The sequence below is a fragment of the Gambusia affinis genome, linkage group LG16 (genome assembly GCF_019740435.1).
Source record: "Gambusia affinis linkage group LG16, SWU_Gaff_1.0, whole genome shotgun sequence".
Taxonomy (NCBI): Eukaryota; Metazoa; Chordata; class Actinopteri; order Cyprinodontiformes; family Poeciliidae; genus Gambusia; species Gambusia affinis.
In genome coordinates, this window is record NC_057883.1 from 25,905,752 (window position 1) to 25,932,454 (window position 26,703).

At 43.3% G+C, this 26,703-nt stretch overlaps 1 protein-coding gene across 6 annotated transcripts in view; it reads left to right on the forward strand.

Moving 5' to 3' along the window:
* Positions 1-21,481, forward strand: part of ppp2r5ca (protein phosphatase 2, regulatory subunit B', gamma a) — a 45,345-nt gene extending 23,864 nt beyond the window's left edge. For 2 of the 6 annotated variants that reach the window (XM_044142477.1, XM_044142480.1), the window contains 13 exons: positions 3,449-3,648; positions 11,670-11,780; positions 12,213-12,305; positions 12,382-12,512; positions 12,592-12,651; positions 13,303-13,411; positions 13,580-13,633; positions 13,721-13,891; positions 15,430-15,557; positions 16,271-16,372; positions 16,476-16,548; positions 18,337-18,453; positions 19,773-21,481. In XM_044142477.1, coding sequence (XP_043998412.1) covers positions 3,449-3,648; positions 11,670-11,780; positions 12,213-12,305; positions 12,382-12,512; positions 12,592-12,651; positions 13,303-13,411; positions 13,580-13,633; positions 13,721-13,891; positions 15,430-15,557; positions 16,271-16,372; positions 16,476-16,548; positions 18,337-18,453; positions 19,773-19,913 — 1,490 coding nt within the window. In that variant the 3' untranslated portion in view covers positions 19,914-21,481. The other 4 variants (XM_044142479.1, XM_044142483.1, XM_044142478.1 and 1 more) reach the window with 3 other exon arrangements.
* Positions 21,482-26,703: the final 5,222 nt, after the last annotated feature.

Genomic DNA, 26,703 nt, shown 5'->3' on the forward strand with positions numbered 1-26,703 from the left:
GCTGTGACCACAGACCGGTCCCGCTGTGACCACAGACCGGTCCCGCTGTGACCCCAGTCCGGTCCCCCTGTGACCCCAGTCCGGTCCCGCTGTGACCCCAGTCCGGTCCCGCTGTGACCCCAGTCCGGTCCCGCTGTGACCCCAGTCCGGTCCCCCTGTGACCAGAGTCCGGTCCCGCTGTGACCCCAGTCCGGTCCCGCTGTGACCCCAGTCCGGTCCCGCTGTGACCCCAGGTCTTCGTTATCTTTCTGTTTTAACAGAAACCTCTGTTCCTGTCTCCTGACCTGCATGACCGCTTCCCACCTGAGGCATGAATTACGTTAATAGAAGTCACATTGTGGCAAACATCAGTTTTGGGCTCAGAACACTGGCTCTCTGTCTGTTGCACAACAAGCCGGTGGGTATTTTCACAAAGTTTAGAATGCAAGGAGACAAGCTTATGTAACCGAGGCAACTTAAGTCCTGACAGCGCCAGAGGAGCGAAGCGTTGCGCCGCGTTCCCGTCCGTCCCTGTGCATTATGGGACGTCCATGTCTGACCCCAGACTGAAAGCTTTTCAGCTGATGTAACTGTAATCTTTCTTTGTTCGTCTCACTGAATCGATTTCTAGCAAAAGAGGAAATGAACCTGGTGGATAACATCAGTCCAACAGTAAATAACAGCAGAAATTCCCAGTCAGCAGTTTGCTGTGTTTAACTTTTCAACTTCTAACTGTTAATGTTGAAAACTTGTATAAGTGAAGAACTTATGGAAGCTTTTAACCGACTTTAAGTTAGCAATATTACCCCTGAAACACCGTACATAATTAAAATAAATGTTAAATCAGAATACTGACACCAACGGCAGTGACAGGATGGCAACAGAAAAAAGGGGGCGGAGCTGCCGGTTACCGGTTGCTATGGCGACCACCAACCGCCAGGAGCCGTGAGAGAGAACTTAATACACCAATAAATAAATGTCTTAATAATTAAACAAAAATTAATGAAATGAATTTTGAGAAACTCCACATCGATAATATTGCTAAAATCAAATCTTGTTACATAAACATCTGAAGAAAAACGTTGATTGGCTGCTTTTCACGATGTTTAACGACAACAAACGTTCCTGGATGAGAAGTTGTCCCAGAGGCTAATAAAGATAAAAACTGTGGCATTCTCGCGCCGTCATCAGGATAAATGGCCGACCTTACACTGACGCTGCAGAACTGTGTGTGTGTTGGTGTCTGATCCAGATCCCCAGAACCTGCCGGGTCGTACGAATGCTCTGCACCAAGTCTGTCTGCATTTTCTTCAGTCCTTTCTGGAGAGGCTATGACTTCACATGTACTTTCACATGTGAACCAGGAGTGAATGTGTTCAGCCGCTGCCTGATGTAGCAGCCCTCTCTGTTGCAGAGCTCTAAAAAAAAAACACAATTATTGGATTTTTATGCTGCATATTAAAACTATATTTTTGTTATCTGCAGTTGATTAGATTCAAAAGTCTGGACATGTTTGATACAATGGCTGCTGGAAAAGACGGGTGTTTTGCTGTTGACTTACCATCCAGAAGCCACTTGCTGCATCCTTGTTGTTTGTGCAGGAGGCTCCACTTCTGCTTTTCAAAGATGCATGGTTGTGTAATTGCGTATCTGTTTGCAGCCATTTTCAAGGGGTGAGTGTAAACATTGAGTTGGGGGCGTGGCCTGCAGCAGATTATTTGGATTTAGAGATGGGACCCCCCAAAACAGCAAAATCTCTGTCTATAAATGATTTTGTTCAGAAAATGTAATGAACATTGTTGACTTTATTGGTTGCTATTGCTAAAACTGCAGGCAGAATCCGATTACAAAAACAGCTTAGAAAATTGAAGTCATTGATCACAACTTGTCTTTCTGTTGGCTGATTTGCCCGGTTTAAATTCTACCAGAGAAGTTGAGCTCAATGAGAGAAATCCCAGATGGAGCAGTGAAGGGAGATGAGAATCTAGTTGAATTTTGACCATATTTGAACGTTGAACCAGGAAACACCATGTGAATTTTTAGCCGCATGCTTGCTGCTCTTACATGTTGATGTTGCCCGTTTGTGTCGGGGTTCCACTTGTTTCTGTTTTCAGGAAGAAAATTCTGCATACTTTGGTTGTAACAAGTTAATCTTGGAGCCACTGTTGCTTTTCTGTTATCTGAAAACAGGCCGTTCGTTCGCCTCTAATCTCATGTTGCACTTGGATAACTGAACTTTTCAGTCACCTTCAGATTCATCGAGTTTTTGTTTTATTCAGTTTGTTTCAGCCGACAGATGCCTGTGAAACGGACTGACCTGGTGAGAGAAGTTGTCAGATTGCTGGATGATAGCGGCGTAGCGTTGATGTTTCCTCCTGTCCACACAGTAGAGACGGTCGGATCAGAGCAGTTTCTCTCTGCCTGGCCGTCGGCTCACTTCTTATGCTGCTAATAGTTGTTGAAGTTTTCACCAGTTTATTGTCACGTTGCTTTTCTTCCAGGGTAACTCATACTTTCACTTAATTGGTTTGAATTAGGGCTAAAACAATTCATCAATTAATCATGATTAATCACTTGTTGAAATAAGCATCAACTATTTTACTAATCGATTAATCATTAACTGGAGTATAAACATTAAAAATAGCCATTTATTGGAAAAAACTTAATTCAAAACAGTAAGTAATAAATAAATATAAATGTATTTTGCATTTAAGATATTTAAATATGTCTTATCCCAAGCTCCTCAAGTTTTAGCTTCACCTGGTTCAAATTCAATAAAGATGCTGTATTATTACAATTTAGGCAATAAAATGTTTGTTTTTTCTTATTTAATTATTTGTCTGCATCATTTCAAGTAACGCAGTTACTGAGCGATCTTTTAAAAAGACTAACTTACCAATTCCGGATTTGGCCGATGCCATTTTCTTTTTTGTCTGAAATGTTGCTCAATAGGTCTGAAAGTTGCTGAGTTGGCAACAACAGGGCGGCTATCGTTAGCTGCAAATGTGCAGACGTGACCTGGTTGGTCAGACAAACCTCCAACGGGAGGAAAGAAACGCGCAGTGGTTGGTTTTCAGACCTTTGCTGAGGTTGATGACATCGGTGGATAAGATCGGCTGATCAGCGATTTTCCAAAATGAAGGGAATCGTTGCAGCCCTAATTTAAAATATTTCTAAAACAAGATGTTAAAATCTGCAGAATGTGCCCATTTTTAAAAATCTGATTAATGGTCAATCGCTGATTCCTAAAACTAATATTTACTTGCAAATGCCATTTAATTTCTCATGAGAACAGGCAGGAATCACATATGGAGTACCACAAGGCTCAGTCCTGGGACTCCTACTATTTCATACCTACATGCTGCTGCTAGCTCAGGTTGTACCAACAAACTGTCTTGTTCTAACTGCGTCGTGTTTCTCTGCTGCAGAGTTTTCCCTGACTGATTTTCCTCTTCCTGTCCTCCTGCAGACGTGGCTCCAGCAGAACAGGAGAAGCTGTTCATCCAGAAGCTGCGGCAGTGCTGCGTTCTCTTCGACTTCCTCTCTGACCCCCTGAGTGACCTGAAATGGAAGGAGGTGAAGCGGGCGGCCCTGAGCGAGATGGTGGAGTACATCACCCACAACAGGAACGTCATCACGGAGCCCATCTACCCGGAGGTGGTGCACATGGTCAGTAGGCCGCCGACTGTTCAGGGACAAATGGAAAAAAGGATCCGACCCGTTTCAGTTACACAACTTTAGTAGATTTGGTGAATTTGTTTTACGGTGGAATGTCAGCTTTACTTTCTAAAGTTTATTTTATTAATTATGGCAACTTGTACCCTCACCTTTCACATAAGGTGAAACCAGCAGCAACCATTGTAGTCGTAGTGAAAAACTTGACCACCTGGTTGACTGTCAACATCCACAGGCCTCGTTCTGGTTTCATTCTGGTCTCGTTCGGGTCTCGTTCTGGTCTCGTTCTGACCTCGTTCGGGTCTCATTCTGGTCTCGTTCGGGTCTCGTTCTGGTCTCGTTCTGACCTCGTTCGGGTCTCATTCTGGTCTCGTTCGGGTCTCATTCTGGTCTTGTTCTGGTCTCATTCTGGTCTCGTTCGGGTCTCGTTCTGGTCTCGTTCTGACCTCGTTCGGGTCTCATTCTGGTCTCATTCTGGTCTCGTTCGGACCTCGTTCTGGTCTCGTTCGGGTCTCGTTCTGACCTCGTTCGGGTCTCGTTCTGACCTCGTTCTGGTCTCGTTCTGGTCTGGTTCTGACCTCGTTCTGGTCTCGTTCTGACCTCGTTCTGGTCTTGTTCTGGTCTCGTTCGGGTCTCGTTCTGACCTCATTCGGGTCTCGTTCGGGTCTCGTTCTGACCTCGTTCTGGTCTCGTTCTGGTCTGGTTCTGACCTCGTTCTGGTCTCGTTCTGACCTCGTTCGGGTCTCATTCTGGTCTCATTCTGGTCTCGTTCGGGTCTCGTTCTGACCTCATTCTGGTCTCGTTCGGGTCTTGTTCTGGTCTCGTTCTGGTCTCGTTCTGACCTCGTTCGGGTCTCATTCTGGTCTCGTTCGGGTCTGGTCTCGTTCGGGTCTCATTCTGGTCTTGTTCTGGTCTCATTCTGGTCTCGTTCGGGTCTCGTTCTGGTCTCGTTCTGACCTCGTTCGGGTCTCATTCTGGTCTCGTTCGGGTCTCGTTCTGACCTCATTCGGGTCTCGTTCTGACCTCGTTCTGGTCTCGTTCTGGTCTCGTTCTAGTCTCGTTCGGGTCTCGTTCTGACCTCGTTCTGGTCTCGTTCGGGTCTCGCTCTGACCTCGTTCTGGTCTCGTTCGGGTCTCGCTCTGGTCTCGTTCTGACCTCGTTCTGGTCTCGTTCGGGTCTCGTTCTGGCCTCGTTCTGGTCTCGTTCGGGTCTCGTTCTGACCTCGTTCTGGTCTCGTTCGGGTCTCGTTCTGGTCTCGTTCTGGTCTCGTTCGGGTCTCGTTCGGTTCTCGTTCGGGTCTCGTTCGGGTCTCGTTCGGTTCTCGTTCTGGTCTCGTTCGGGTCTCGTTCTGGTCTCGTTCGGGTCTCGTTCTGGTCTCGTTCTGGTCTCGTTCTGGCCTCGTTCTGGTCTCGTCTCGTTCTGGTCTCGTTCGGGTCTCGTTCGGGTCTCGCTCTGGTCTCGTTCTGACCTCGTTCTGGTCTCGTTCGGGTCTCGTTCTGACCTCGTTCTGGTCTCGTTCTCGTCTCGTTCGGGTCTCGTTCTGACCTCGTTCTGGTCTCGTTCGGGTCTCGCTCTGACCTCGTTCTGGTCTCGTTCGGGTCTCGCTCTGGTCTCGTTCTGACCTCGTTCTGGTCTCGTTCGGGTCTCGTTCTGACCTCGTTCTGGTCTCGTCTCGTTCTGGTCTCGTTCGGGTCTCGTTCTGGTCTCGTTCTGGTCTCGTTCTGGCCTCGTTCTGGTCTCGTTCGGGTCTCGTTCTGGTCTCGTCTCGTTCTGGTCTTGTTCGGGTCTCGTTCTGGTCTCATTCTGGTCTCGTACGGGTCTCGTTCTGGTCTCGTCTCGTTCTGGTCTCGTTCGGGTCTCATCTCGTTCTGGTCTCGTTCTGACCTCGTTCGGGTCTCGTTCTGGTCTCGTTCGGTTCTCGTTCTGGTCTCGTTCGGGTCTCATTCTGGTCTCGTTCTGGCCTCGTTCTGGTCTCGTCTCGTTCTGGCCTCGTTCTGGTCTCGTTCGGGTCTCGTTCTGGTCTCGTCTCGTTCTGGTCTCGTTCTGACCTCGTTCTAGTCTCGTTCTGACCTCGTTCTGGTCTCGTTCGGGTCTGGTCTCATTCTGGCCTCGTTCTGGTCTCGTCTCGTTCTGGTCTAATTCTGGTCTCGTTCTGGTCTCGTTCTGATCTGGTCTCGTCTTGTTCTGGTCTCGTTCTGGCCTCGTTCTGGTCTCGTCTCGTTCTGGTCTCATTCTGGTCTCGTTCTGGTCTCATTCTGGTCTCATTCGGGTCTCATTCTGGTCTCGTTCTGGCCTCGTTCTGGTCTCGTCTCGTTCTGGTCTCGTCTTGTTCTGGTCTCGTTCTGGCCTCGTCTCGTTCTGGTCTCGTTCTGGTCTCATTCTGGTATCGTTCTGATCTGGTTCGGACCTCGTTCTGGTCTCGTCTCGTTCTGGTCTCGTCTCGTTCTGGTCTCGTTCTGGCCTCGTTCTGGTCTCGTCTCGTTCTGGTCTCATTCTGGTCTCGTTCTGGTCTCATTCTGGTCTCGTTCTGGTCTCGTCTCGTTCTGGTCTCATTCTGGTCTCGTTCTGGTCTCATTCTGGTCTCATTCGGGTCTCATTCTGGTCTCGTTCTGGCCTCGTTCTGGTCTCGTCTCGTTCTGGTCTCGTTCTGGCCTCGTTCTGGTCTCGTCTCGTTCTGGTCTCGTTCTGGTCTCGTCTCGTTCTGGCCTCGTTCTGGTCTCGTTCGGGTCTCGTTCTGGTCTGGTTCTGACCTCGTTCTGGTCTCGTTCTGGTCTCGTTCGGGTCTCATTCTGGTCTCGTTCTGGCCTCGTTCTGGTCTCGTCTCGTTCTGGCCTCGTTCTGGTCTCGTTCTGGTCTCGTCTCGTTCTGGTCTCGTCTCGTTCTGGTCTCGTCTCGTTCTGGTCTCATTCTGGTCTCGTACGGGTCTCATCTCGTTATGGTCTCATTCTGGTCTCGTTCTGGTCTCGTCTCGTTCTGGTCTCATTCTGGTCTCGTTCTGGTCTCATTCTGGTCTCGTTCTGGTCTCGTCTCGTTCTGGTCTCATTCTGGTCTCGTTCTGGTCTCATTCGGGTCTCATTCTGGTCTCGTTCTGGCCTCGTTCTGGTCTCGTCTCGTTCTGGTCTCGTCTTGTTCTGGTCTCGTTCTGGCCTCGTCTCGTTCTGGTCTCGTTCTGGTCTCATTCTGGTATCGTTCTGATCTGGTTCGGACCTCGTTCTGGTCTCGTCTCGTTCTGGTCTCGTCTCGTTCTGGTCTCGTTCTGGTCTCGTCTCGTTCTGGTCTCATTCTGGTCTCGTTCTGGTCTCATTCTGGTCTCGTTCTGGTCTCGTCTCGTTCTGGTCTCATTCTGGTCTCATTCGGGTCTCATTCTGGTCTCGTTCTGGCCTCGTTCTGGTCTCGTCTCGTTCTGGTCTCGTTCTGGTCTCATTCTGGTCTCGTTCTGGTCTCGTCTCGTTCTGGTCTCGTTCTGGTCTCGTCTCGTTCTGGACTCGTTCTGGTCTCGTTCGGGTCTCGTTCTGGTCTGGTTCTGACCTCGTTCTGGTCTCGTTCTGGTCTCGTTCTGGTCTCGTTCGGGTCTCATTCTGGTCTCGTTCTGGCCTCGTTCTGGTCTCGTCTCGTTCTGGCCTCGTTCTGGTCTCGTTCGGGTCTCGTTCTGGTCTCGTCTCGTTCTGGTCTCGTTCTGGTCTCGTCTCGTTCTGGTCTCGTTCTGGTCTCGTCTCGTTCTGGTCTCGTTCTGGTCTCGTCTCGTTCTGGTCTCATTCTGGTCTCGTACGGGTCTCATCTCGTTCTGGTCTCATTCTGGTCTCGTTCTGGTCTCGTCTCGTTCTGGTCTCGTCTCGTTCTGGTCTCGTCTCGTTCTGGTCTCGTCTCGTTCTGGTCTCGTTCTGGTCTCGTCTCGTTCTGGTCTCATTCTGGTCTCGTTCTGGTCTCATTCTGGTCTCGTTCTGGTCTCGTCTCGTTCTGGTCTCATTCTGGTCTCATTCTGGTCTCGTTCTGGTCTCGTCTCGTTCTGGTCTCATTCTGGTCTCATTCTGGTCTCGTTCTGGTCTCGTCTCGTTCTGGTCTCATTCTGGTCTCATTCGGGTCTCATTCTGGTCTCGTTCTGGCCTCGTTCTGGTCTCGTCTCGTTCTGGTCTCGTTCTGGTCTCATTCTGGTCTCGTTCTGGTCTCGTCTCGTTCTGGTCTCGTTCTGGTCTCGTCTCGTTCTGGCCTCGTTCTGGTCTCGTTCGGGTCTCGTTCTGGTCTGGTTCTGACCTCGTTCTGGTCTCGTTCTGGTCTCGTTCGGGTCTCATTCTGGTCTCGTTCTGGCCTCGTTCTGGTCTCGTCTCGTTCTGGCCTCGTTCTGGTCTCGTTCGGGTCTCGTTCTGGTCTCGTCTCGTTCTGGTCTCGTCTCGTTCTGGTCTCGTTCTGGTCTCGTCTCGTTCTGGTCTCGTTCTGGTCTCGTCTCGTTCTGGTCTCATTCTGGTCTCGTACGGGTCTCATCTCGTTCTGGTCTCATTCTGGTCTCGTTCTGGTCTCGTCTCGTTCTGGTCTCGTCTCGTTCTGGTCTCGTCTCGTTCTGGTCTCGTCTCGTTCTGGTCTCGTTCGGGTCTCATCTCGTTCTGGTCTCATTCTGGTCTCGTTCTGGTCTGGTCTCGTTCTGGTCTGATTCTGACCTCGTTCTGGTCTCGTCTCGTTCTGGTCTCGTTCTGGTCTCGTCTCGTTCTGGTCTCGTCTCGTTCGGGTCTCGTTCTGGTCTGGTTCTGACCTCGTTCTGGTCTCGTCTCGTTCTGGTCTCGTTCGGGTCTCGTTCGGGTCTCGTTCTGGTCTCGTTCTGATCTCGTTCTGGTCTCGTTCGGGTCTCGTTCGGGTCTCGTTCTGGTCTCGTTCTGACCTCATTCTGGTCTGGTTCTGGTCTCGTTCTGGTCTCGTTCGGGTCTCGTTCTGGTCTCGTTCTGGTCTCGTTCGGGTCTCGTTCTGGTCTCGTCTCGTTCGGGTCTCGTTCTGGTCTGGTTCTGACCTCGTTCTGGTCTCGTCTCGTTCTGGTCTCGTTCGGGTCTCGTTCTGGTCTCATTCTGGTCTCGTTCTGACCTCGTTCTGGTCTCGTCTCGTTCTGGTCTCGTTCTGGTCTCGTCTCGTTCTGGTCTCGTTCGGGTCTCGTTCTGGTCTCGTTCGGGTCTCGTTCTGGTCTCATTCTGGTCTCGTTCTGGTCTCGTTCGGGTCTCGTTCTGGTCTCGTTCTGGTCTCGTTCTGGTCTGGTTCTGACCTCGTTCTGGTCTCGTTCGGGTCTCGTTCTGGTCTCGTTCTGGTCTGGTTCTGACCTCGTTCTGGTCTCGTCTCGTTCTGGTCTCGTTCTGGTCTCGTCTCGTTCGGGTCTCGTTCTGGTCTCGTTCTGGTCTGGTTCTGACCTCGTTCTGGTCTCGTCTCGTTCGGGTCTCGTTCTCGTCTCGTTCGGGTCTCGTTCTGACCTCGTTCGGGTCTCATTCTGGTCTCGTTCTGGTCTCGTTCGGGTCTCATTCTGGTCTCGTTCTGGTCTGGTTCTGACCTCGTTCTGGTCTCGTTCGGGTCTCGTTCTGGTCTCGTTCTGGTCTGGTTCTGACCTCGTTCTGGTCTCGTCTCGTTCTGGTCTCGTTCTGGTCTCGTCGCGTTCGGGTCTCGTTCTGGTCTCGTTCTGGTCTGGTTCTGACCTCGTTCTGGTCTCGTCTCGTTCGGGTCTCGTTCTCGTCTCGTTCGGGTCTCGTTCTGACCTCGTTCGGGTCTCATTCTGGTCTCGTTCTGGTCTCGTTCGGGTCTCATTCTGGTCTCGTTCTGGTCTCGTCTCATTCTGGTCTCGTTCTGGTCTGGTTCTGACTTCGTTCTGGTCTCGTCTCGTTCTGGTCTCATTCTGGTCTCGTTCTGGTCTGGTCTCGTTCTGGTCTGGTCTCGTTCTGGTCTGGTTCTGGTCTCGTTCTGGTCTCGTCTCGTTCGGGTCTCATTCTGGTCTCGTTCGGGTCTCGTTCTCGTCTCGTTCGGGTCTCGTTCTGGTCTCGTTCTGGTCTCGTTCGGGTCTCGTTCTGGTCTCATTCTGGTCTCGTTCGGGTCTCATTCTGGTCTCGTTCTGGTCTCGTCTCATTCTGGTCTCGTTCTGGTCTGGTTCTGACCTCGTTCGGGTCTCGTTCTGGTCTCATTCTGGTCTCGTTCGGGTCTCATTCTGGTCTCGTTCTGGTCTCGTTCGGGTCTCATTCTGGTCTCGTTCTGGTCTCGTCTCATTCTGGTCTCGTTCTGGTCTCGTTCTGGTCTCGTTCGGGTCTCGTTCTGGTCTCATTCTGGTCTCGTTCGGGTCTCATTCTGGTCTCGTTCTGGTCTCGTCTCATTCTGGTCTCGTTCTGGTCTCATTCTGGTCTCGTTCTGGTCTGGTCTCGTTCTGGTCTCATTCTGGTCTCGTTCTGGTCTGGTCTCGTTCTGGTCTCGTTCTGGTCTCGTTCGGGTCTCATTCTGACCTCGTTCTGGTCTCGTCTCGTTCGGGTCTCGTTCGGGTCTCATTCTGACCTCGTTCTGGTCTCGTCTCGTTCTGGTCTCGTTCTGGTCTCGTTCGGGTCTCGTTCTGGTCTCATTCTGGTCTCGTCTCGTTCTGGTCTCGTTCGGGTCTCGTTCTGGTCTCATTCTGGTCTCGTTCGGGTCTCGTTCTGGTCTCGTTCGGGTCTCGTTCGGGTCTCGTTCGGGTCTCGTTCTGGTCTCGTTCGGGTCTCGTTCGGGTCTCGTTCTGGTCTCGTTCGGGTCTCGTTCGGGTCTCGTTCTGGTCTCATTCTGACCTCGTTCTGGTCTCGTCTCGTTCGGGTCTCGTTCTGGTCTCGTTCGGGTCTCGTTCTGGTCTCGTCTCGTTCTGGTCTCGTTCGGGTCTCGTTCTGGTCTCATTCTGGTCTCGTTCGGGTCTCGTTCTGGTCTCGTTCGGGTCTCGTTCGGGTCTCGTTCTGGTCTCATTCTGACCTCGTTCTGGTCTCGTCTCGTTCGGGTCTCGTTCGGGTCTCGTTCTGGTCTCGTTCGGGTCTCGTTCGGGTCTCGTTCTGGTCTCATTCTGACCTCGTTCTGGTCTCGTCTCGTTCGGGTCTCGTTCTGGTCTCGTTCGGGTCTCATTCTGACCTCGTTCTGGTCTCGTCTCGTTCTGGTCTCGTTCGGGTCTCGTTCGGGTCTCGTTCGGGTCTCGTTCGGGTCGCAGTGGCCTGCTGGGTGATATGCACTACAAAACCACGTTGGATAGGTTTCCTGTGTGTTAAATGGTGCAGAAACAGAAACTCTTACTGAGTCATTTTGGTCTCATTTCAAGTCTTTTGTCTCAGTTTTACTTTATTTTATTTGCACTAATTTTTGGTGAGATATTGGATCTTGTTTAAAGTCAACAGTTCCTTAAATTTGAAGAAACGTACTAGTCCCATTATTTCTCCTGAATAAATGTGCCGATGGATGAAGTCCTTTTTCATCAAAATTAACAAGTTATTGACTTTCAACAAGTTGCTGATCAGTTTCTTTTTACTTAGTTTTTGTTTTACTTTCAGTGTAGTAAAGTATTTGCACTAAAGATAAACCAAATTACTTGGTAAGATTTTGTTGGATAGGTTGCAATCCACATAAAAATAATCTGAAGCACTTAATTCAGTGTTTCCAGTAGTTTTCCCCAAATCATCCAAACTCTTTGTTAGTTTTTCCGTCCCACTGAGCCGCTCTGATCTCGGCGTCCAGAGTTATCACTCTGCAGCCTACCTTTGCAGCTTGTCTTCTCGTTATAACAAAGCTCTGAGTGTTTTTGTGGGCCGTCTGCGTCGTCCTGTGATCTGTGCAGCGGCGGCGGCTCACAGGGGAGTCAGGTGACAAACAGCAGAAACACAAGACTGTTAAATTATGGAGGGGAAAACCTTCCAGGGTGCTTGTAGGAACCTGGTTAGGATAAAGAGAGGGAGGCTGACAAATCAGGTCTTTGTGTTTCCTTAGAATAAACTACTGCAGGTAAATAATGAAAAGGTCTGATGGGAGTATGCTTCCTGTTTTGCTGCTGCTTCTTTCAGTTTGCTGTGAATATGTTCAGAACGTTGCCTCCGTCGTCCAACCCAACCGGAGCGGAGTTTGATCCCGAGGAGGACGAGCCGACGCTGGAAGCGGCGTGGCCCCACCTGCAGGTCCAGATTGACTCTTACTAGTTTTAACCTGAATGTTCTGCAGTCTGTGGTTTGTCATGCAAATTGATGCTTGTTCACTGCAAAAACACCAAATCTTTCCAAGTGGTTTTGGTCTAATTTCTAGTGCAAATATCTCAGTTCACTTGAAATGAGACAAAAACAAACTTTCAAGACATAGCAGCTTGTTTAAAGTGAGTAATTGAACTCCTTATTGTTGATGAATAAGATAGAAGTGAAATAAAAAGTCAAGCAAGACGAGACTAATTCAGAAAATTATATCTATATATGGGGAAATTACTGACATGAGGATATTGGGAAAGATATGTTTAGTTTATATATACAAATAAAAATCTTAGTTTCTGTCAGTATGTGTAGATAGAAAAGTTACTTTTCTCTTTTCTAGATTTTAAATGCATTTCTCTTCTTTTGCAGCTTGTCTATGAATTTTTTCTTAGGTTTTTAGAATCTCCCGACTTCCAGCCCAACATAGCGAAGAAATACATTGATCAGAAATTTGTTATGCAGGTACAGCCAACATTTCTCTAAGATAAAACACAGAAGGCACTGCGACTAAAACTGTGCTTTCTGTCTGACTCTGCAGCTCTTGGAGCTGTTTGACAGCGAGGATCCCAGAGAGAGAGACTTCCTGAAAACAACCCTCCACCGGATCTACGGGAAGTTTCTGGGCTTGAGGGCGTACATCAGAAAACAGATCAATAACATTTTCTATAGGTCGGTTTCCTGCTGCTCCTCACTCCAACAGATCGTTGGTTTGGGTTAGCATGACTAGCATTAGCCTGTGTTTTTACAGGTTTATCTATGAAACGGAGCATCATAACGGGATAGCTGAACTACTGGAAATACTTGGAAGGTAAAACATTCGTTCAGTCACTGCAGACCAAAAGTAAACTCTGAGTAATTACACAAATCAAGTGTTTGTTTGTTTCTTTTGATGCTAACGGCTAATGGCTAATGAAAACCCAGAGTAGATCAGGTGTGTCTAAAGTGTGGCGCGTTACTTTTTCACAACCTGCAATAAAGGTTTTTACTTTTAATTAGGGGGAAAATTATGACAAATTAAAATCTTCTCATAGTAGAAAATATTCTATCCTGTTTTATCATGTAGAAAAGTTACACAAAAAAACCTCAGAAATTTTGAGATTAATCTCACATATTTTCTAAAATTTGAGTTTAAAAAATTTTACATTTCTGGGGGAAAATGGCAGTTTTTAGATTAATCTCAAAAATTTGAGAAAAAATAGAAATCTAGTTTCTAGTCAAAGATTTTCTAGCTTTTTTAGTGGAAATTTATTCTTTGTGAAAAAACTTTTCTCCACAACTTTGATCTTTTTCCAGTTTTATTTGTGTTATAGAGAAAAAAGCAAAAAGCCATGATCATCAAATATCTACCTGCTGTTTCCTTTTCAGTGTTTCTCTGATTGACATTCCTCTAAAGTTTAAGGATTTTTGTCATATAACTGAAAGAGTTCAAAGTTTTTCTGGCTCTTTTCTGTTTCTTCAGCATAATCAATGGATTTGCCTTACCACTGAAAGAGGAGCACAAGATTTTCCTGTTGAAGGTTTTATTGCCTCTGCACAAAGTCAAATCACTCAGTGTCTACCATCCTCAGGTTTGTTCCAACTGAAAACATGAAGCAATAAAAGCTCAACTTGTTGTTTTTCTAAGAAGCTGTGAGGTGGTAGGTCCTGCCCCAACCTGTTGCTGAACAGGCCAGAATGTTCTTAACGGGTTTCTTCTGAAAACATTCAAACTTTTCTTAATGTTTGGTTTTGTGCAGCTGGCCTACTGTGTGGTGCAGTTTTTGGAAAAGGACAGCACACTAACTGAGCCGGTACGTTCAATAAATAAAGGCAGAAGTACGTTTTTGTTTTGCCACTTTATCCTTTCTAACTGGTCTGCTCTGCATTTCTCCCCACAGGTAGTAATGGCTCTACTAAAGTACTGGCCAAAGACTCACAGCCCAAAGGAGGTGATGTTTCTCAATGAGCTGGAGGAAATCCTGGACGTCATCGAGCCCTCGGAGTTCGTTAAAGTCCAGGAGCCACTTTTCCGGCAGCTGGCCAAGTGTGTATCCAGCCCACACTTCCAGGTACGGGAGAGAAACGAAAGGAAAAACACAATTAAAAAGGTTCAATCAAGAAGTCCACTTATTTAGATAAATAGAACAGTTTAGAGGAATAAATTGCACTGATTGAGTTAATGTTATGTCATTATTATGGATGGGCAGTGGTGACCCCAAAAGGGGGTCTGAGGGGGCCATGGCCCTGCTTGGAAAATGCTTTCCACCACAATGCCCATCCCAGAGAATCATGTTCATGTCATAGAAAGATATACAGTGATCTCCTTCAATGAAGACATTAATGTAAAGCCCAAGAAATTATTAAATCCAAAATAAATCATTTAAAAAAGTTAAGCTGTGCCTTGCCAAAAGGTTTCCTGGCCTGATCTGACCACACCAATGACAACATATTTCAGTATTTTGTTTCCCAGAATCTGGATAAATTGAGAAAGACAACAGATAAAGAAGAAATATTTGTACTTCCAAGTTTTGTTCCTTATTATTTTTCCTAGATGCTACATTTTAGTGATGAGTTTAAAAAAAAAGTTTTTTTAATGTCACAGCTGAGCATGATTTCAATGGCAATTTGTCTTAAAATAGTAACAACTGTCAGGTCTTTCACCATATTATTTGACATGGACAGTGGCGACCCTAAAAGATGGGTCAGAGGGGACCATGGCCCCTTTTGAAAAATGCTTTCCACCACTATCCCCACCGCAGAGAATGATGTTCATGACAGAGAAGGGCAAAACTCAATAAATGAACAAAATACATAAAAAATGAATGATGTACCGTAATCTCCAGACTATAGAGGCACCTGATTATAAGCCACACCCCCTACATTTGTAAAGGAAACACATTTTGTACATACATAAGACGCACTGGTGTGTAAGCTGCATGTGCCTACATTGAAACATGAGATATTTACAAAGAAAGACGGTACACAGAAAGTGTTTTTAAAGTTTTAATAATATGCCGTAGCTTTTCTTTCTGAACAGCAGCAATATAACAAAACAACACTAACAGGCTGGTTTAAATAACATACGGTTAAAAGTCACGGAGAGCCGTCATCCTCTTCCTCCTGTTCACTGAAACCATGAAAGTCTTCTTCCTCATTGTCTGTTTCCTTCTTTATCGGCTCGATTGATTTTAACTTGAAAGCTGCATCATATGCATTTCTTCTTGCATTCTCCATGATGAGGGTCTGTTCAAACTCATTTTATTCATGCACAAAGCACGATGTTACATTAGTCTTCCTCTACAGATATATTCCAGCTGTCTCAGGCTTACCTTTTCTGCTCCAGCGCCCCCTACTGGCCGTTAGAAAAAATTCATAAATAAGCCGCATCGTTGTATAAGCCGCAGGGTCGAAAGCTTGAGAAAATTACGGTATTTTTGGCAGTGATTCAGTGTCATATTTAAACCTTATCAAATGTAATTTTCTAATAGCTGCTTCTTGGTGCTTCCAGTCAGAATTGTAAAGATGAAATCAGTCTGTATTTGGGGTTTTTGTCCCTGAAGTGTCTGGATTTGTGTAAACTGAGCGACGTGTTGTTTTCCTCCACCAGGTGGCGGAGCGGGCCCTGTACTACTGGAACAACGAGTACATCATGAGTCTGATCAGCGACAACGCAGCAAAGATTCTGCCCATCATGTTTCCGTCTCTCTACCGAAACTCAAAGACGCACTGGAACAAGTAAGTGAGGCCACGTCGCCCCCTGCTGTTGAGTCTGGGGAGTTTCTGCCAGCAGAATCAGTTCATTTCTGTTCCCTCAGTTCTCATGTTGTCTTAGTTTTTCTTTTAAACTTTTGAACTTTCTCCATATTCAGATGTTTTTATTCCCTCAGAATTCATTTTTCTCAGTTTTGACTTTTTTTCAGAATACGATTGTAGAAATTTGAGGCTAAAAAGTCCCATTAATAGAATAAATGCACAAATAAAAAACACAGTTAGTTCTAGTTTTTCTCATTTAAACAGCTTTTTTCTTATAATTTCAAGACGTCTTTCTGATCAAATTTAGCCTTTTTTCTGCTGATGTTGTAACTTATTTAATTACAGGAATGTAATTATTCTCATAATTGAACAAAAGTTCTCACAGTCGGACCCTAAGTCCAGACCGGGGGCCCGCTGCCCTGTGACTGCTAGATGAGCCTCTGCTGCAGCACCTGAGCAGAGTAATCGGGTCATTAAGGTTCTGGAGAGCCGAGCCACAGCAGGAGGCCATGGACCCGTTTGGTTCTGGACCGAACCAAACGGGTCGGCTTCATTTAGTTCTTTAAAGTGTTTAGAAACCTTAAATTAATCAGAATCATGAATTGAGCAGAAAATGGAAAGATAATTTGCATAAATGTGTTGCAGAACTTTCTGTTCTTGTTTTTAAATATTCTAATGAATGATTTATTTGACAGGACCATCCACGGCCTGATCTACAACGCTCTGAAGCTTTTCATGGAGATGAACCAGAAACTGTTTGACGACTGCACTCAGCAGTTCAGGGCAGAGAAAAATAAGTGAGTCTTTAATTTCATCATTTAGATGATTTACTGCTGTTGGATTTCTGTGTTTCTAGTTTGGTTGATGAAATCTGAGACATTTTGGTGTTTTGCTGAACAGAGAAAAGGCAAAATCAAAAGAACGAGAAGAAGCCTGGATCAAGATTGAGAATCTGGCCAAGTCAAATCCGCAGGTAAACTCCAACATTTTATCTTTACCTGTTTCTCTAGAAAACCAAAATGTTTTACTTTTATCTGAATGTGAGGGTTTTGCATAAACCAGCCAGAGAGACGTAAAAGAATTTCAAAAAATAATCTTAATTTATTGCAAAAAATGTCCAAAAATAATTCAAAAATGACAAATTGGGCCCAAAAACTGAGGTCAACATAACAAAGTGTAACTCAGGTGGTAACAAAAGGAACTGAAGCTCAAACTGACCTCCAAATAAGACATGAGGGGAACTTAAATAGTGGCTGATCAGACCACTAACACACACAGGGGGGTAACTAAACACACAAGAACCTAACAAATACTGGTGAGAATATTATTAAATCTGTAAATTAAATAAATATCAAATTTAAACTAACTTTCAAATAGAAAAAACATTAAATAAATGGTCAAAATAAACTATAAACCAAATGGTGAAGAAATGGACCGACCCACTCAGGAAGAACCTCATTCAGCTGCAGCTCATCTGTAACTTCCACAGGAAACTAAGAACTCTAAAGGAAGAAATTAATTAATCTTTAACAAAATAGAACTGACAAATAAAGTTACCTAAATGTGTGCACATCAAATAGTTAACTAAAAAGTCAGACTAATAAAAATAAATTCAAAGATAAACTAAGCACTAATTAATATATAAAGTAACATTAAGGAAGAACAGAAAGAGAACAGCTGTCACACTGAAGTTTCACATTATTAAATCTAAATATTAACCAGGCTGCAGTTTGTTGTTTCAATGTCAGCTGCTGAGCAAACAGTGAAAATAAACCCAGAACTTGCAGCCATGTGCTAAAATTAAATAAATGTGTTTTATTCTTCCTCCCTCAGGGGTTTTATTGTGGCTCTAGAGTTCCTTATATGACAGCAGGATGACAGGAAAGGGGGGAAGACGTGTGGTAAATGTCACCGGGTCCGGGAATCGAACCTGTGATGGGACTCCAGGCCACGCTGTCCCCCAGGCCACCGCTGCAACCCCAACACTCAGTTTAATCCTGAATACATTTCTGATTTTGAAAGTTTACAGATATGGTGTGTTCACTGACCTGAACAATGTCGGGTTTTAAAGCAGCCGATTGCAGTCAGTTATCAAAACGTTTTATTAAAATGAAAGTTCTGTGACCTCTGAGGGAAGGAGGTCAACGAAACGGAGATGTAGATTAATAATCCGTCTGAACAAAGAGAAATAATGATGAAATAAAATAAAAATAAAAATGATTTTCCAACAGAAACCAGGATGTTTCCAGCCAGATGCACCAAAACTCATAAAAACTTTCCATAATTCAGCAAAAGGAAATTTGTCAAACCGATTTCATGTTTTTAGTTGTTTTAAACTAAAGAGTCTAAAATTAACGTATTTTCAGTGTTTTATTACAATCATGTGACTAGAATGAATGACGAATAGATACGTGTGTGTGTGTGTGTGTGTGTGTGTGTGTGTGTGTGTGTGTGTGTGTGTGTGTGTGTGTGTGTGTGTGTGTGTGTGTGTGTGTGTGCGCGCGCGTTGACTCGGTGTTTGTTGCAACTTTATTTTAGCAACATAATCTGCAGAAGTAAATTTTATTCACAAATTTACGTCAGGAAAACGTTAAATAGATTCTGTTTTCTGACTTGTGACTTTTTAAATCTTTGTAACTTTAAATATTAATAAATAATAATTCAGTTTTTTTAAGTTTTGTAGATTAGCTTTATTTCTTCTTTGCATGCCACTGAAACTCGTTTCTCCATCTTCTTCTTTTTGCTTCCCTCTGCTGTCCAGTTCTGTTTGTATCTTGATTCCTATGACATCATAAGTCCCGTTGCTATGGAAACGGATCTCCCTTTCATAGAAGATGTACAGAGGTTAAAAAAGGCAGTTGAGGAGGGCGCAACTCAGGTAAACCTGACTTTGTCTCCATCGCCACTTAGACTAATTAATTTATTCAACTAAAATAAATTTTCTTCATTTACAGAGAAATTCCCTCACAGATCTAAGAAACAACTAAACGTCAATAAAGATATCGTCTAAAGTGTTTAAGTAATGCAAAGTTTTTCGTCTAAAATAGAAGGAAAAGAGTGAGATATGAAATATGACGGTATGTGACTAAAAGCATAAAAACCGTCTTAGCTTAATGTTATTAAAATAATAATGTTTATCTTAATAAACATTAAGATGACGATTCTGCTGTTATTACAGAAATATACATTTTTAAGTAAAGACTCTCAAAGACAAAACTAACACTGTTCTGTAAAATAAATGAATAAAAATGAAAAACATTAAACATTAATATAAAGGGAAAAACAAACCTGGTATTTGTGGGAGCAAATTAGCAAATCACTTATTAAAAATATAAAACTGTAACGGGCTGAAGGGCCTCGTGTTTGCATGGTTTTTTTAATGTTGAATCCTGATGCATCATTGGGGTTGTTGTCAGTTGCTATGGCGACGAGTCTGTGCGTAGCGTAGCCGACAAAGAGCGAGGAACAACGTGGTTTCTGCTCTCACTGCTGGAGGGCAGAAAGCTTCTCGCTAACGATGACTAGCCTTGATTTTAGCTGCTAAATCATCAACATAGCACACCAAAACTTAAAAGTGCACCTGATGCAGAAAAGAAAAGGAGACGGGGTGACAAGGTCAGGAAAAAGTTTTAAATAAGAAAAAGAAATTGCCAGGGAGAGGAAGTAGGTCAGTTATGCTAGCTTGACTATGACAACCTTAACATGAAGGTGTGCTGTGGAATGTACTGACCACCAACTCTGACAGGTGATTAAATTAGCTAATCCACCTCCACGGTGTTAGCTGAGCTACTAGCAGCGGCAGCTAAGCTAACAGAGCGGGAAATGTTTGAGTATTTCTTTTGTTGAATCCTGAAACATAAAGTGGCGTCAGTTGCTATGGCGACGAGTCTGCCTTCATAGCGTTACAGTTGTTTCATTACGGTTTCTCTGCGTCATTTTCCGTTTGCTGGGGCGCATCGCTCCGAATTAACCAGCGACCTCTCCAGGGTCATCGATTTAACGGGCGGTCAGGGTCAAGGTCAGGGTCAAGGTCAGGGTCAAGGTCAGGGTCAAGGTCAACCCTTGTCTTTCTGCCCTCCAGCGTCGTCTGCAGGAGGGTTTACGTTTCCCAGAGTAAACCAGACAGGCGGCCCGTCGGCACCTGGTGACGTTCAGAAAACACGCTGAGTTTGACCAAATGCATGTTTCTGTCTCCAGCCTCAGTTGCAGGGGGAGCAGCGAAAAGAGCGACCCATGGTGAGACGCAAATCTGAGTTGCCTCAGGATATCTACACCACAAAAGCCTTGGAGTCCCACCGCAGAGCTGAAGAAATGTTGACCACCCACGACGGGCTCTAGAGCCTCCAGAGCCCCGGACAGAACAACGCCTTTCTTTTACCCTTCAGTTTGTCTTCATTCCTGCAGAAACTCTCCTCTCTGTTTTTCCACTTTCTCAGGTTATTTTATTTTTCTCCGAGGATGATGATGATGATGATGATGATGATGATGTTTTGTGTGTTTTATCCCGTTGCGTTCCCGTTCTCTCGTCACTGTAATCATTGTGGACAGCACAGCGTTCGTTAAGGTTTGTGTCTTTAGTTGAGCGGCAGCAGAGAAACCTGCTGCTCCCATTTAAAGAAATAAAAAACCATCGCAGTTTATTTCTGTTTTGGTGCCAAGACTGTCGCGTTCTTTATGCTTGATTTATCTGCTGCCTGCCTTTTTGTTTGTTGCCACTGTTTTGGTTTTTTTCCTCCAGCACACTTAAAACCAAACTTGGGCCTGTTCTCAGAAAAAATAAAAATACACAAATAGAATAAATGGTGAGGAAAGAAGAGGATTACTTTATTTTTTTAAAATGTCCCGTGGACATTTCTTTATTTTCTTGTTTTTAAGTTTCTGTCTTATTGTTTTTGTGCCATATGCTCCTTTTTCTTTCCTAATATCTCTTGACGATGTTTGAAAACCAGATGAGTTCAACAATGGTACTTTCTGCTTTGGTAAAAAATAATGCTGTTGCCTTTATTATTGTTTTCCTTTTGACCAGGTTTCTGTGCGCATGTTGAAATATTTGCACGATTGAACAGATAAAAGGAAAAGATCTCTTCTGTTACATCTGAAAACTTTGATTAGGACCTTTATTATTCTTCTGCTTTACATTTATATGATTTTGAATGCTATTAAAATATTAGAGGTAATTTATTTTTAAGTCAAACTTTCTCTCTAGTTTTGTTTTGAGTTACATCCTTTAAGTCCCTCTGAGGGTTTTCCAGTAAGTACCATTGTTTGAACTTAAAACATCCGCTGGATTATATATTTTTGATTGAGTTTTTTTGGTCTTTTTTTCCATCTCTGGCCATTCAGAAAGTCCAGTGCTGAAACAGACTGGTGTGAAAAATGACCTCAAAAATGCCAGATGTGAAATAATAATAAAAAAAACTGACATTGTGACTTAGTTGAACTGTATTAATACTGTATTTGCTTGAATGCAAAAAAAGCTGTAAATTTAGACTGACCATGTCAAACATGTACCGTTTACCCTGGAGGAATACCTTTCACCAAACTGGTTTCTTCTGTCGGTCAATACATTTCTGCCTGCTGGGAGAAATGGCTTTTTATTTTATTCAGTCCAGAATATTGGAATTTTCTTTTAATACTGAAAACAAGTCATTTATAATAAGAAAAGATGATTTAGAAATTATTTGGTGGCTTGTTCTCTTTCCACAGGATCTAGGTATTTTAATTTTAACACATAATTTCCAAAACTTGTTAACTTAAGTGTCCTTTTGTATGTGACCTGTACTATATGATTCATTTATTGTATATATGATTTACCTTGTTTCATGTAGTGTTATATATCTAGATTATTTTGTACAAATTGTCCCTCTGTACAGAATAAAATCTCCATAGCAAGTGAAAGAAATTAATCTGCTACCTACTGTCCTATTTTATTCGTCTCTGTAGTATAAAAAATATTGAGGGGGGGAGCTGGAATCAACTACGGAAGCCCAGGAGACACAAACGAGGCAGAGTGCAGAAGGGCGACCCCCGCAGGCAAAAACCAACAAAATAATATGATTCTGCATTATCGTTTTTTTCTGAGGTTTAGGAATTAGCATTAGCCTTTTAGCTTAAATAATCTATGACCTATTTTTCTTACTTATTAGCCATGTTTAGCAAACTAAATGGAGTAAGTAAAGTACAGACAACCTGACAGCGTTCACGCTAACTTTAGCATTTTGGCTCATTTTAGCTGATACACTCGTTTTAACTGGTTTTTAAATGGTGCAAGTCCATGTCGGTCAACATTGTTGTGATTCTCCAATGTTGATCACATTGAAGCTTTCTTTGGCATTGATGCTAATTTTTAGCATCAGAACGCTGGGTCCACTTTGACAGGCCCCGGTTAAATTTCTTCAGGGATTTTGTAGTTGAATAAGATAAAATTTGCAAATTCTCAATATAAAATGAATTAGAAATAATAATTTTTAAAAAAGCACATTTGTAACTCTGTTACATGTGCCAACTGGAACATTTTGGAGAAACTTTCAGGACTGGATCTCATCAAAACATTTCCTGCACCATCCTTTAAAAAGAGAGGATGTAATATTTGGACCTCATTCTGAACAACCTGCTGATCCTCACCAAATTCTTCACTCCTGGAAATGAGGAAACAGAAAACCTGACTTTTCAGCCTTTAAAAACCTTCTGATGTTTAATCACTTCAGAACCTTAAAACTGGATAAATCAAGCAGGAAATACAACTTTTGAACACCTAGAATGATCTGAATTTATTAGAGAACTAAAGACTCTTTATCTTTTTCTGTTTGTTTTTGTCTTCCTCCTATTCTTCTGTTTGATGTCTGATAAACTTTAATTTAAGTTTTTATTTTACTTTTTATTATCTTATAATTATGTGTGCAATAAGCCTAAATGACTTGTTTTCTTCTTGTATGTACATGCCACGTGTTTTTGTACATTTGTTCAAAATTGTTTAATAATAAATAAAAAAACTTGGATAATAAGATAAGATTTATTTGTCATTGTCATCAACAGATTACAACCAGATTGAGACTCGAGTTAAAGTGCAGGTTATTTACACAATATAAATATAATTACATAAAAAGATGAAGAAACAAACAGCACAAAACCAGAAATAAACAGATATCAGAAGATGGCGCGGCATGTTTTCAGTAGAATCGTTTTCACAAAGTTATTCAGGTGTGATTTTAATGACGTTTCTAATTTAGTGTTTTTTCGACATTAGTGGAATTTAAATAAAGTTTGCGCACATTTGTAACGTAAACGCAGCTTTACGTTACCTTCAGTAAGACATCTCACCAAAAAAGGTAAGATGAAGCCCCCACTGTAATGATCTTTAATCGATAATCATTAAATTAGACACATTTCAATAAAAACAAATCAATACAGTACTCTGTCTACCAGTATGTCTTAATAGATTGAAATATTTAGCTCATCAAAGTGAGCCGGGGTTAGAAATGTTACCACTTTCATTAAGAACTGCATGTGTGAACATTTTAATTACCGTTTGTTAAAACATTTTAGCAGTGAGAATTTATGGTCGCAAGAGGGAAGCACATCCGCAACAAAACGTGCAGTTAAACAACGTTAAACCTGCGCCTTTTGGATAAAAATGCGGATAAATAATGATGATGTTAAATGAGGAATAATGGTCCCTCAACGGATACCACAAGTAATTACACTGTGATCAGATCACAAACATCAAAACTAAACCAATAAACATTCCTGCACGTCTGAAACGTTTTGTAAGGTGAAATAGCAGAAAACACAGGAACCCCTTTCCTTGTTTGTCCAGCAGGTGGCAGCAACATCCCACAGGAAGTCTGCTCTGTTTACGTTTCCTCTGATGTTTTCACCCTTTGACGTCACACTCTGCGCTCCGCAGGGGTTCTGCTGGTGGACATAAAATGTTTAAAGTGAACATCCTGTTTCTATTTGTTTCTATCATTCACATTACGCTGCTTCAGACACAGAAATGCTGCTTTAGAAATGCTTAACAATTCTCCTTTTTCCCATTTCTGGCAGAAGAAAAAAAAAATTAATTGATGATCATTCTTGTCTTTCAAGGAATCCAAGTTCACTGCAAAAAACAAAAATCTTACCAAGTATTTTTGTTTAGTTTCTAGTGTCAATAATATCTTAGTACACTTGAAATACGGCAAAACTAACCTACAAGATGTAGGAGCTGTTTATAGAAAATAACTTCTTAATATTAATGAGAAACTTCTGGTTCCATTGGCAGATTATTTAACTTATAATGTGGGAAAAATAACCTGTTAAAATGAGAACATGTAGTAAATCCTTCCATAATATTAAGTAAAAAGTACTTGTTATAAGTGGAACAATACATTTTTTTACATATTTTAAGTTAAAACGTCTAGTTATTTCATTTATAGTTCTTTTTCATCAATAATAAGGAATAATTGACTCTAAACAAGCTTCTTTCTTGTTGAAAAGTTACTTATTGTATTTTATTTATATTGGCTTAACATTAGAACTTCTGTTCATTTTAAGGGGTATAAATATCTATTAGTGCATAACGAATGTTGAGATGTTTCAGCAGATTTTTGGCTATTTTTTTCCCCCATCCAGGGTTTTTTTGTGGGCTCTAGAGTTCCTTATATGACAGCAGGCTGACAGAAAAAGGGGGGAAGACATGCGGCAAATGTCAGTCGGGTCCGGGAATCGAACCCGTGACAGCCGCTTCAAGGCCTCCAAATGTGGGTTGCACTATCCGCTACGGCATTACAGCACGACCCATTTTTTACTAATTTTAGGAGATAAATGAGAGGAACAGAAATGGCGCTGCAAAAACAGAATCTTTCCAAATGTCTTAGATTTGAAATAAAACAAAACTAACTTACAGTTTTCAACAATCAGTAGGAGCTTGTTTTATATCGATAATCCCTCAATATTGATCAAAATGTATTAATTATAAGTGAAATAACAGGTCTTGTTCTACTGGCAGATTATTTCACTTGTAATGTTGAGTCACGTTCCATGGTTACCAAGCAACCGCAGCCAAGCCCTGTTACCTAGCAACCCAAACAACTGGTTTTTCTACTGTATATCAGCTCTGAGACACTTGTTTTGGTAAATTGGTAGATTATTTAACTTGTAACAAGACATTTTCCCATGTTTTAAGTTACATAATGTTTTACTCTTTTGTCAATATTAAAGAATTATTTACTGAAAACAATCTCTGATACGTTGCTGGAAAGTTATTTGTAAGTTGGTTTATTTGAAGTTACTAGTGCTAGAAACAAGACCAAAAATACTTGGTTAGGTTTTGTGTTTTTGCAGTGTTGGTGTATTGAAGGAGCAGAAAAGAAAAGAAACTTTAGAAATGAAAAACCTTTTCAATGCTTTATGTGCCCAAGGCTGAGCAAGTGCATGTGTGATCAGTTTCTGAGAAACAAAAAATGAATACTCCCTGATGGAGATCAGAAATCGCTCTGCTCTTGAAACCCAACAAGCTCTTCTTGGAAAGAGTAGCATGTTGTTGCCAAGATGTCCTCACCTGCCCTACCTTACTCACAGATGGCGCCCAACCAAGACTCGCCGTCTGCTGGAGAGGAAACCGCCATCCATCTGGAACCTCGCTGACTGCCAAGCGCGGCTCGCACAAAATCTTACAGAAACACTTTCTGTGGCTGCACAGACGTTAGCTGGACATGAATAATTCCCATAAAACTGTTTACAATTCATTTGGATTTTGTCTTTATTGTGACCAAGAAGAAATGGAGAAACTCAGGAAAACCCAATAGGATGGATGAAAAACTCCTAAACAAGAAGTAGCTGATCGATCGATTACCTCCAATATTCAGAAAGGTACAATGTTTACCACTGTAAGATCAATATAAATGAATTAGATTCATGTATTAAATAATTATATACATACACATTAGCAAATGAAAAACCAATTTTAGCGTCTAACACTCAGGAATAATTAAAAACAATAACGGAATGTTAAAGTGGGTGCTACGCATGGGGGGCGCCTGCAACAGCTGCAAATCAGAACTCTAGATAGAAAACAAACAGAGGAAGGAAATGTTCATCAAAAACCAGGTTGCTAGGTAACCGGCTGAGCTTGGCTGGTGTTGCTAAGTAACAGTCCTAACTTTCTCATCACAATAAAGGATTCATTTCCTTAAAACAAGTTTATTTATCTTGCTGAAAAGTTACTTCTGAGTTAGTTTTGTCTTATTTTAGGTGTATAAAAATATTTGTACATGAAACTAGACTAAAAATACTTGGTAATACTTTGTGTTTTTGCAGTGTGTGAGAAAATAAATACAAAAAAACTCACTGAGTAAACTTATAGAGGTTATGAAGATAAAATATTACATTAGAAATGTAAACAGTAAAATTAATAACTTTGTTTTTTAAAGAAATGACTGCAATTAAAAACATGATAAGATTGTTTATTACAAACAATCAGCGGCAAAATGATGCGCATTTCAGAGTAAAACTGTGTTTTCATAGCAGACAGTGTTTAGAATGATACTGGAGCAATCCCACATCTGGAGAACCTGGGAGGACCTGGGAGAACCTGGGAAAACCTGGGAGGACCTGGGAAAACCTGGGAGGACCTGGGAGAACCTGGGAGGACCTGGGAGGACCTGGGAGAACCTGGGAAAACCTGGGAGAACCTGGGAGAACCTGGGAGGACCTGGGAGAACCTGGGAGGACCTGGGAGAACCTGGGAGGACCTGGGAAAACCTGGGAGGACCTGGGAAAACCTGGGAGGACCTGGGAAAACCTGGGAGGACCTGGGAGGACCTGGGAAAACCTGGGAGGACCTGGGAAAACCTGGGAGGACCTGGGAAAACCTGGGAGGACCTGGGAAAACCTGGGAGGACCTGGGAAAACCTGGGAGGACCTGGGAAAACCTGGGAGAACCTGGGAGGACCTGGGAAAACCTGGGAAAACCTGGGAGGACCTGGGAAAACCTGGGAGGACCTGGGAGGACCTGGGAAAACCTGGGAGGACCTGGGAAAACCTGGGAGGACCTGGGAGAACCTGGGAGGACCTGGGAGGACCTGGGAGAACCTGGGAGAACCTGGGAGGACCTGGGAAAACCTGGGAAAACCTGGGAGGACCTGGG